This window comes from Solanum tuberosum, unplaced genomic scaffold, assembly GCF_000226075.1.
Source record: "Solanum tuberosum cultivar DM 1-3 516 R44 unplaced genomic scaffold, SolTub_3.0 scf00072, whole genome shotgun sequence".
NCBI classification, from domain to species: Eukaryota; Viridiplantae; Streptophyta; class Magnoliopsida; order Solanales; family Solanaceae; genus Solanum; species Solanum tuberosum.
Genome location: NW_006238999.1, coordinates 1,885,983 through 1,898,233, shown reverse-complemented (window position 1 = coordinate 1,898,233; position 12,251 = coordinate 1,885,983). Strand labels below are relative to the sequence as shown.

General features: G+C 32.5%; 2 protein-coding genes and 1 pseudogene across 2 annotated transcripts; all 3 read left to right on the top strand.

Annotated features, from left to right (window-relative positions):
- LOC102583513 (DNA replication complex GINS protein PSF2) lies at positions 1-4,664 on the top strand. Its single transcript, XM_006345903.2, has 8 exons — positions 1-141; positions 929-1,003; positions 1,094-1,208; positions 2,437-2,533; positions 2,615-2,645; positions 2,729-2,824; positions 3,832-3,984; positions 4,472-4,664. The coding sequence occupies exons 1-8, from the start codon at positions 97-99 to the stop codon at positions 4,490-4,492; spliced, it is 633 nt and encodes a 210-aa protein (XP_006345965.1). The 5' UTR covers positions 1-96; the 3' UTR covers positions 4,493-4,664.
- Positions 4,665-5,024: 360 nt separating this feature from the next.
- Positions 5,025-7,646, top strand: LOC102583186 (glucan endo-1,3-beta-glucosidase-like). The gene is made up of 3 exons (XM_006345902.1): positions 5,025-6,107; positions 6,565-6,967; positions 7,615-7,646. Exons 1-3 carry the CDS (start codon positions 5,025-5,027, stop codon positions 7,641-7,643), a joined length of 1,515 nt encoding a protein of 504 aa, XP_006345964.1. The 3' UTR covers positions 7,644-7,646.
- A 1,566-nt stretch (positions 7,647-9,212) lies between these two features.
- On the top strand, positions 9,213-11,870 carry LOC102599357 (glucan endo-1,3-beta-glucosidase-like; annotated as a pseudogene).
- Positions 11,871-12,251: the final 381 nt, after the last annotated feature.

The window sequence follows — 12,251 nt, the reverse complement described above, 5'->3', positions numbered from 1 at the left end:
TTCACATTTCCCGCCATTAACAAACTAGGGCTTAGCAAATTCAGCTTCAGTATCCAAAGCCCCAAATTTTACCAGCAAAGCAAAAATTTAACATCAATGGCGAGCCAATCTGATAATTCTGTAGCATTTTCAGCAGCCGAGGTTTGTTTACTTCTTAATCTTCTCTGAAATTTACTTAAAAATGAATTTGTCATTTGATTTTATGCTGATGTATGGTTTTTAATTGTTGTTCATGCATCTAGATTCAACATATAAGCAGTTTGATGTATTTCTCCAACTTCAACTATTTATGTAAAATTTGGGGTAGAGGGAGTGGAAATGGGGGAGGGGAAAGTTTCGGTAGCTAACCAATTGAGCTATTAAGATTTTCCGTAGGTATGTGTGATATATATACACACATAATATTCATGGACTTGTTTAAAATCCTAGATCCGCATTTATTTCAAGTGAAAATTAAGTTCGAAATTTTCATTTGATTTTGTGTGTGTTTGGTAGGAAGAAAAATGTTTTCCATGTAAAGTGTACTAATGGAAAATAAGTGGATTTTTTCTTACTTATTTTTTGATGTTTGATAAGTAAGCAGGAAATATTAATCCAAATGCATTTTATGTAATCTATTCAAATATGATAAGGGTGGGACGGAGGGTAGGAGTGTGGGGGTGGTGTGGATGGGAATATTGGGGGTGGAGGTTGGGGTGTGTTAGAGGGTGTGGAGGAGACAATTGGTGTGGTATGTCAATTATGGAGCTTGTTTTTCCTACTTCCATTAAAGAATTCATTTTTCTCATTTTTAAGGAATTTGTTTTCGTAGAGAATATTTTCCAAAATTTTTGACCAATCAAATGCGTGAATACACCCTTTGTGCTGTTTATGTTCTTAATGATCTTGGATCGGTGATTTTTAACTTCATTGTTTCTCAATTATGCAGTTGGAGTTTCTAGCGGAAGATGAAATGGTTGAAATTGTGCCAAACATGAGAATGGAACCTCTCAATCTTATATCTGTATTATTTTACCCCTACAGTGACTAAATTCATTCATATAATCTCGCTGGTATTTATGCTGATTTTTGTTGAAAATGTACCAATTGACAGGGGGATTTTGGACCTTTCCGTCCACAAATAGCGGCACAGGTGCCTCTCTGGCTAGCTGTGGCTTTGAAGAAAAGAGGGAAATGCACTATCAGACCACCTGAATGGATGTCCGTCGGTAAGCTTTTGATTGTTAGGAAAATTTGCTAATCTGTTCTTCCAAATCCAGTGACTAGTTGATTTAAGTTTTGATTCAGATTTGTTTGTTGTATTTTCTCTGTTATGGAGAAACAGTTAGTGATGCTATTCTACTAATTTGGAGTTAGTTGCTGGAGTTCCTTAGAGTTGTTGCTAGCTCAATTTGTATGTCTGCATAAGGATGTGTGAAATCTAGAGATCCCTTAAAATAAAGTGTTCAGTATTGAATGGAGACGGGCCAAAATAGAGCGGAATGATAAAGAGGATTTATGTAGCCATCCCCAACTAGTGGGGGATTGAGTCTAATACATACCTTCTTGTGGTTTGGATATTTAATTTATTTTTAGTTTGGTAAGGAGATTGTAGTAATGCTATTATACTGGTACAAAGATTGTCATGGTCTAAGTCTTTAACATCTTGTTTTCTTAGAAAGCAAGTTGCTGTATTAGCCTCAGTTAGAGGCATAAAATACTGACTTCTTGTTGGCGAAACTGTTTGGTACTTTGGTTTTCCCCATCATGCTGTTATATCAGCCATTTCAAATACCAGATTAATGTCTGATACTATTATATCCCTTGGTTAAATCTTCCTCAATGGCACCTCTAACTGAAAATATAAAATCCCATTCCTTTAATAACTTTGTTGGATTACTGGATAATTGTCAAGAGCATGCCTTCCTTTACAAAATGAATAATATTTATCCAAGACAGCAGGTCAAGTTCAACCTGTCAGCTTGTAACTGTTCCACAATCTCTCATAATTAGTGGACATTCCAGCTTTAAACTTATTGGTTGACAATAGAATGTGTTGTTTCACCAATTCCAAGAAAAAAAAATACTGCATCAATGAAATTTGACATAAGATATCCTATAAGTATTCTGGGAAATTTTCCGGTAAAGTAGCTGGCTCCTATAACCAAGAGTTTTGTGTCTTCTCTCATTTCTTGTTTGTCTAGACATAGCACACAAGTTACTTCAACCAAGATAAGCCCGCTTTATGTTGTATTGGACAACCAGATGGTTGATTAATTATTTTTTGTTAATCTGAGATTACTAATTTCACTCACTCATCAAGCTTTGTCCAGAAATGTTAAGGTTGCCTGTTGCAGATCATTTCTATTCCAATAGAAATTTTATATTCACTGCTGTCATATAATCATGTAGATTGTACTTGTTAGGTTTCTTACTAATCTCTGCTTTGTCGACTAGAAAAGTTAACCCAAGTTCTGGAGGCTGAAAGAGACTCTGAAAAGTTCCAATTGTTACCATTTCATTATGTTGAAATCTCAAGGCTTCTTTTTGATCAGTAAGTAGTTTTTTTTTCAATTTTTTTTTTATATCAAGATTTATCATGTTGGTCTACTGATGACAATATTCTATGATTTAGTGCCCGCGAGGATATTCCTGACATCTATATGGTGAGCTCAGTTATTTTCTCAGTTCTATTCGCTTTAAATATTTAGTAATTCAGCCAGAACTCTGATTCAAACATGCTCAATAGGTGAGGTCTCTTATTGAAGATATTAAGGATGTGCGGTTTCACAAAATTGGAACTGGCTTGGAGATAATTTCAAAGGAGGTCACATATGCGTTGAGGGTATGCTTATTCACTTATCAGAAAATGCTTTTCTCATTCTGATGCATGTGTCGTTTTGATGATCAATATCTTAGTCATGTAAGGAATCTGTCGGGGTGTTAGTAAGAAAAGAAGGCATATACTGATTTAGTTACATCGGTGCTTATATCTTAAAATATGGTGCACAATTACCATCCATTCTATTGGAGTTACTCAATACTGCAAATTCAGCTGACAGTCCCGTGGATGATCGGGTGAATTAATTTACAAAATCAATTCCGTTTGATCTAATAGATGTAGTTTATCGTACAATTGAATAACTAATTAAGCCTGATTTGTGCATTATAAAATTTCTCCCCTGCATATCTAGAGCTATGTAGCAGTGGAGAAAAGAGATAAGATTAGGAATGAAGATATTGGGGACAAGGAGGGAGTGGCCTCTGTTGTTTACTGTGCTTCAGTTAACACATTATTTGGCTATTGTTACTGTTCCTTTGTTTTGTAAATGCTGTATAATGCTTTCCTTATTATTAGCCATGTCCTCTTTACATGTGTATTTTTTTTTTCAAACTGCTTTGATGTGTTACTTGAGCCAAGGGTCTCTCGGAAACAACCTCTCAACCTCCACGATGTTGGGATAAGGTCTGTGTAGACTCTACCCTCCCCAAACCTCACCTATGGAATTACACTGGGTCTGTTGTTGTAAAATGCTAACTTCTTGTCCTGTGATAACTTTGTGCCAGATTGAGAATGGCCAAAGGAAATAGAAATCAGACTGATGATTGTAAAGACGTTCCATGCTTAAGGTGTAGAAACAACTGTAGCATCTGCCATAGCTTCCTATAAGATAATGGAGTGAACCTTTTCGAGAGAGTGGAGAGGCAAATACATACTGTAATTCTTCCTTTTCTTTTCTGAGGCGGGGAGTGGGTTTAGGGGATTTTTCTTTAGTGAAATTGTGTTTTGCTATTTTGAGGAAGAAATATGGACTCTTGTAAGATCTAATATATTAACCTAAAACTTCTCAGCTTAAAAATCTCTCAGCAATGGAAGCAAATATAGTACGCCCATTTGTTACCAAAGCTTTGCAGACATTTCATAAGCTAAATACTACGGAAGCAATACCAGAATCAGGCAGCATTCCAAACAGACAGCGCCAAGCTGTGAATCAGCGCGACAAGGTAAGTTCTTAAAACTTTTTCTTCCTTTCTCTAATAAGCATGATATTTCTCTGTACCTTTTCTCATGATTGAGAATTGGATAACTAGTACCTCTTAACTATGTTATCTCCCTTATCTGACCATTCACACTTGTAATACGAAATTATTGAGTTTTATCATTTTGCTAGCAACAACATTTGTCGCATTATTTCGTTGTCATTACTGTCCTATCCTCTGTGTGTTATGTACCACTCTTCATTTCACATTATTCCGTTGTTGTTACTGCTCTACCTTTTTTCAAACTTTTTGAAAATGTGTTAGTTTAAGCTGAGGGTCTATTAGAAACAACCTCCATTATCTCTACGAGATAGGGGTAAGGTTTGCATACACTCTACCTTCCTCAGACAACACTTGTAGGATTACGTTGAGTATGTTGTTGTTGCTAGTTACAACATTTCCTTTACTAGCTATTCAGTTTTTAACGTTATCTCTTTTTTTTGACATCCAGCGCGTATTGAAAGGTCGATGAAACTATTCTCTCTTCACATTGCCTCATGCTGTGACCTTCAAAAGAGACATGAATTGCACATCCATACTAATAGCAAGGAAAGAACTATTATTAACATGCAAGTTCATTTTGTGTATGTATCATATATATTGCCACTTCTTTTTTATCAGCAATGGAATGACTTATACTCTCATTCAGTAAATTTTGTGGTTATCTTTGTTACCAGAGATCTCAGGTTTTAGCTCTTGTAGTGTGAATCTGGATTTAGTCTGGCCCTAATATGGGTATCGGACATCGAGGGTTGAAAAAGAAAACACTCTACTCCATTGCCACATTTTTCATTAGTTTTGCGCAACTTATGCCAAACTAATTTTTTACATGCCTCACACTATTATAACTAAACAAGAAGTTCTCTCTTCCATACATTTATTTCAATATCGTAAATTAAGCAAAACCATATAATAAACATGATCCTTAATTTATTCAAAATCCTATAAATAACCCTCCTTTTTCATTCTTCATTTCTCATTAACCACCAAAAAAAAATAAAAAAATGGAGGTGTCTTATAAGAAAATAACATCTCCATTATTTACTTTCTTGTTTATTTCATCTATCTTTATTCAATGTCTTCCTTATGTTTCTTCTTTAGGTGTTAACTATGGCACCCTTGGCAACAACCTACCTCCACCGTCCCAAGTTGCTCAATTCCTCAAAGACAAAACCATAATCGATAAAATCAAAATCTTCGATGTGAATCCAGACATCCTAAAGGCCTTTGCCAATACAAACATCTCAGTTACTGTCACCGTCCCCAATGGTGAAATCCCTAAATTGCTAGACATTGGTTATGCAAAAAGCTATGTTGAAGCAAACATCAAACCATTTTATCCACAAACAAAAATTGATGTGATTGCTGTTGGAAATGAAATCCTTCATTGGGAAACACCAGAAGTACAAAACAAATTAGTTGGTGCAATGAGAACACTTTATCAAGCACTAACACAATCTGGTATCAACACTATTAAAGTGTCAACACCACATTCTTTAGGAATTTTACTAAGTTCAAATCCACCAAGTCTAGCTAAATTTAGACCAGGTTGGGATGTAACTATCCTAGCACCAATGTTACAATTTTTACGCGAAACGAAAGGTCCTTTCATGGTTAACCCTTACCCATACTTTGGTTACAACCCTGAACAAGTTGATTTCCTATTGTTCAAACAAAACAAAGGCGTTTTCGACAAGTTTAGTAGAAGGACATACTCAAACATGTTTGATGTGTTGTTGGATGCTGTTTTTATGTCAATGAAAAGACTTGGTTATGATGATGTTGATATTGTTGCTGCTGAAACAGGATGGCCATCATTTGGTGAAAGTTTTGAACCACAATGTACTGTGGATAATGCAGCATCATATAATGGTGGATTGGTTAGAAAAATTGTTAGTGGAATAGGGTCACCATTGATGCCACATAGAAAAATTGAGACATATTTGTTTGGTTTGTTTAATGAAAATACTAAACCAGGTTCTAATGCTGAGAGGAATTTTGGATTGTTTAGACCTGATTTTACTCCAGTTTATAATATTGGAATCATGAAAGGACAACAATTGTTGCCAATCCCACAACCATCAAAGGTAATCTCTTTTTTGATACGATAGCAAGGTCATTCTGTCACTTACAATATCTCAGTGAATATGTTTTCTTGTTTTTCTACCTCATACCACATTAGAGGGATCACGTCATGTTTTAATGACTCGAACTCTAGACCTCTTGGTTGAAAGTGAGGATTCAACACCACTTGGTTAATCGTACAAATATTATTTTATTGAGATAATCACGGCTTGAACGATTCGACCATCTAATTTACAAAATATGTACAAAGGATTGTGTATATTTTATACAAAATATACATGTAATATGCATAAGTATACACAATATATACATTGATTTAGTATATATTGTGTATATTTCTGCATTGTTGGTGAACTAGTTGGCCGAACAATATATATTATGAATTTTTATTTTTATTTTGTTAGTGCATAAAACTTAAACTCGATTTGTTAACAAGTTTTGTAATTTTGATGTATACAGCCTCTTCCACAACCAGCATTGCCACAACCACAACCAAGAGGCCCAATTCCTGTGGCAAAGCCAGGCCCAATAGTCCCAGCCCAACCAGCCCCAAGACTTCCAGCCCAACCAGGCCCAAGAATTCCAGCGCAGCCAGGCCCAAAGCCTGTAGGCCCAATCGGGAAGAAATTTTGCATGCCCAAACCACAGGCTACAGATGCACAATTGCAGGCCAGTTTAGATTGGGCCTGCACTAATCAAGGTGTGGATTGTGGCCCAGTTCAAGCTGGAGGCCCATGTTTTAACCCAAATACTGTTAGGTCTCATGCAGCTTATGTTATGAATTCTTACTACCAAATCAAGGGCAAAAATGACTTTAACTGTGATTTTTCGGGTTCCGCTGCCATCGTCTTCGCTGATCCAAGTAAGTATTCACCATTTTTCGATTAGTGTAAAGAATTTTTTATACTATTAGATCACTTTAAGAACAACATATGTTTACTTAGAGTTTAACTTCATACATACAAACAATGTAGATCATCAGAACGATAAAATATTAAAGCACATGTTAATTTGCATAGTAACCTAAATATTAGGCAAACAACTGCAATAACAGGTTAAATCATATCGATACTGTAGAAGTTCTTGAAACTGTAAATTTATATAAGTTAATGATCACTGACTGACTGTATAAAGTGTTTAACTATCTGTCGTACCAAGTGACCTGTCTTATTTTCTAAATTACTAATTCACTTTTTATTAGCTATTTACCTACATTTATCATTGAGGTCATCTTAAATCATACAGATTCTTTTTGCACTACCACTTTATAAGAGTTAAACTAAAAAAATAACTAACTACATGTAACGGTTTAAAATATATAAGATTAATAATTAATCTGAAAAAATAAGGTGAGTAACTTACTATAACATATTACGATACAATGAAAGCATAAAGTTAATTATATTTATATATATGTTAAAATGAACATTTATTTTCTTATAATATTTGGATTTTTTAAAATTGAAAATCTAATGATGTCTTTTTTGTATTTGTTTGTGATTTTTGTAGGTTATGGTACATGCAAGTACCTTTCTTAAATTTTATGGACCAAAAAAAGGAAGATTTTGAAGCTACTCCAACATTTAAAGGATTAGTTTTGATATATTGAAATTTTGTTTTTAAAAATATATGTTTTTTGATGTTTCACAAACTAATCTAATTGTGTTGATGTGTAGTATCTATTTATTGCAAATAAAACAATAAAAAAAATGTTGCCTACTTCATTTGCCATGATTTAGTATTATCTATATATATATATTCTAGCTTCTTTCTTTTATAATTTGATAAATTAGTTTATTACATTCTACTAAAATTAAATAATACTATAATTACTATTTGAGGAATTAAATATTTTTGTTCTTTAAGGGTGATTTATTTAATACTGAAATAAGGAAGTACGATAAATATTAAGTTATCTAGCTCATAAAAGGCATGAAAATGCTATTGACAGATTAAATAATCTATATTATACTTAAGATTCAAATTCGAAACTGAATCACATGAAGCCTATAATAAAGAATGTTTATGTATTATTGACTTATTATAAGTGAATTACCTAACAATTAAAAAATTATTAAAATGAGAAAAAATAAGCAAGTTTAACTTCTTTTCTAATTCCTCCTACCTTGGATATTTGGAACTTAAAACTTATTAACTGAGCATTTCTCAATTTATTTATTTTAATTTTTTTAAAAAAAATTGGCTCCCATAAATCTCCATGTGTTTTTTGGTTTTCCACGAGACCTCGACTAATTCAAATTAGCGCATCGCATAGCCTATTTATGAAGGTGACGCTCCAAACAAGATATTTTTTATTCTATATTCAACACTCGAATTCAAATATTTTTATTCAGGGTGAAGGAATTCCAACCATCAACTCTGTACGTGTTTTATAAGCTTTATAAAAAAATAAAAATTTAAGTTTCTTAATAGTCTTAATTAAACGAAAGAAATAAATACCATTGGTATTATATGTTAATTAGAAATTTCTTTATTAGAAATTACAAAGCTTTAGAAAAGTAAAGTCAATTCTTTTTGAAAATACAAAAATTAGGGAAAAGTAGGGTGGATGAAGTTAAAAAATATTGAATAAATAAATAATAATATATTCGGTTTTATAAGTATAAATTTTAAGAAAAAGGTGTTTAAGAACATGCAATACACAAACCTCTACATTTTTTACTTTTTATTTTCAGAAACATATTATTTTCACTCCAAATAACTATAAGAGGTAAATGAATCAACCTATGAGAATATTCACATGTTTTTCGTATATTAATTAAATCCCAATATCATTTTAGCTAGTTATTAATTAAAAAATTTATTATAAAAATTTAACTGAAACTAATTTATAAGTGACATGATTATGAGAGTTATTTTTCTACTCCTACAATTAATCTAAAACCGTATTTTACGCAAAACCATGCATATATACATACAATTCATTATTTATTCACCTCTATAAATTATCCTCGTTTCGTTTTCTTTTTCGATTCCTTCTTTACTAGTAACCATCGGGAAAAAAAAAACGAATGGAGATGTTTACGAAAACATCTCCATTCTTTTCTTTCTTGATCATTTCATTCATTTCTTTTCAATATTTTTCTATTGTTTCTTCCATAGGTGTTAACTATGGCACCCTTGGAAACAACCTACCTTCACCGTCTCAGGTCGCTCAATTCATCAAAAACAAAATCATAATCGATAAAATCAAAATTTTCGATATGAATCTAGATATCATACGTGCTTTTGCCAATACAAACATCTCAGTTACTGTTACAGTTCCGAACGGTGAAATTCCCAAAATATTGGACATAGGTTATTCTGAAAGTTATGTGGAGGCAAATATTAAACCTTTTTATCCACAAACCAAAATTGATATTATTGCTATTGGAAATGAAGTTATTCTTTTAGAAAAACAAGAAATATACATGAAATTAGTTCAAGCTATGAAAACATTTTATCAAGCATTAATTCAATGTGGAATTAATACAATTAAAGTATCAACACCAAATGCTTTAGGAATTCTTTCAAAATCAAAAATTCCAAGTATGGTAAAATTTAGACATGGTTGGGATCATAGTATTTTAGTACCAATGTTACAATTTTTACGTGAAACAAATGGACCTTTTATGGTAAATCCATATCCATATTTTGATTACAACCCAAAACAAGTCGATTTTATTTTATTTAGACAGAATAAAGGCGTTTTCGATAGATTTACTAAGAAATTATACACAAATATGTTTGATATGATATTAGATGCTGTTTATATTTCAATGAAAAAAATTGGTTATGAAGATGTGGAAATTATGGTTTCTGAAACAGGATGGTCTTCTTTAGGAGAAAATTATGAAAAAAATGTAGTGTAGAAAATGCAATTTCTTATAATAGAGGATTAATTAGGAAATATTTTTCTAGTGAGGGGACACCATGAATGCCAAATAGGAAAATTGAGATATATATTTTTAGTTTGTTTAATGAAAATATTAAAAAAGGTAATGCTTCTGAAAGGAATTTTGGATTATTTAGGTGTGATTTTACTCAAGTTTATGATATTGGAATTATGAAAGGAGAGACATTGCCATTGCAAATGCCCATGCTACCTAAGGTAAGTTTCATATATTCTTGATATATACATATGCTTTTTCTTCACTTGGGTTGCATTCGATACGAAAAATTATACAGTAAAAATAACTAAGTTGCTTATTAGGGTGTGATAGTTGCTCAGTTGATTGAGTGTCCCCCGTCCCTTACTTGTGGTGAGGGACCGAATCTCATTCCCCCTCCCCCCGTCACTTACTTATTTTCTTGTGTTTAATATATAAATAAAATGAATTTATGAGAGGTAGGGTGGGTGGGTGGTTGGGATAGAGGATACAAGGTGGGGGGGAGGGGGGTGGAGGGTACGATGGGAATGACACAATCAGTGTAAAATATCACTTCTGAAACTTGTTTTTCCTTGTTCCTACTAGTGAAGTCATTTTCCTAGAGAAATATTTTTTAAAATTTTTGATGAACCGAACATGAGAAAATAGAAAAATATTTTCTCCATTCCGAAAACACCCTTATATACACTATAGTTACATATAATTTGGTCGCAATTCACATGAAAACTCTTATATATGTGTTAAAAAAAATTAAAAAACATAAGTATAGATAATTATCTTTAACCTAATAAATCAAATAAGAAATTCGAGCTCGTAAAGTTTAAATTATGACTCCGTCTTTGCTTACTAACAATTTTTTTAAAACTTTGATGTATACAGCCACAACCATCAGGCTCAAGACTCCCGGCCCATCCTCTTCCAAAGCCTGCAGATTTAATGGGCCGGAAATTCTGCAGGCCCAAAGAAGATGCTACAGATGCACAATTGCAGGCCAATTTAGATTGGGCCTGCACTAATCAAGGTGTGGATTGTGGCCCAGTTCAAGCTGGAGGCCCATGTTTTGGCCCAAATACTGTTAGATCTCATGCAGCCTTTGTTATGAATTCTTACTATCAAATCAAGGGCAAAAATGACTTTAATTGTGATTTTTTGGGCTCTGGTGTCATAGACTTTGCTGATCCAAGTAAGTATTTGAATCATTTTTTAGTTTAATTTTCGAACAGTAGCGTAGTCACATATAGTGAAGAGTTGTTCGGTTGAATACCTATCGTCAAAAAAATTATAATGTATATAGAAAATTATACAAAGTATATTGGTCACAAATTACTTCTTGTACATGTATGTTAATTCTTGAACACTCTTAGTAAAACTTCTGATTTCGCAACTGTTCTTGAGTGCAAAAGAATTTTATGCTATTAGAATCGAAGCTAATTCAGGATTTAAAATATACGGGTTTCTACAATGACTTCAAGCTAATACTATCATAATAATAGATTTTATAGTTATTTAGTAAATTTCATATAAAAATTATTGAGTTCACGTATATTCGTAGCCCTTCTTCTAGATCCGCCCTTACAGTTACATCACTTTTAAAGATAATCATAACTTCTATACACCGACAAAGTGAGATAAACTATAATGTACCTAATCTAAAAAATAAGACGAGTAGCTTATTACTACAACATATTACGATACACTGATAGTACAACGTCGATTCTTTATATTGTATTTATAAATTAGATTCTATATTTTTATTGAAGATTTAATGATGTTTGTCTTTTATTTGTTTGTAATTTTCCAGGTTATGGTACATGCAAGTATCTATCTTGAAGTTTTATAGCTAGCAAAGGAAGATTTTGTAGCTACTAATTAATATTTGAAGGATTAGTTTTGACACATTAATTAAGTAATTGACAAATAAAAAGTTTTGACACAATTAGTTTTTTTTTTATTAGTAGCTAACATAATTGTTCTGATATATGTATTATTGCTTGTGATATTCTCTTTTCCTTCTTGTTTTTTATGCTATATTTAAGCTGATGATCTATCGGAAACAATTTATCTACCTCATAAGATAAGGGTAAGACAACGTACACATTACTTCTCAGACCTGAGTTGTTAGATTTTAGTGAATATATTATTATGGTGTACTCTATAATCACAATTGTATAAGGACTTAAATAAACGCTTAAATATTTTTTTAACGTACAAAATCAATATTGGACTAGTAAAAAAGAATGCAGGAAAGGAAAGACG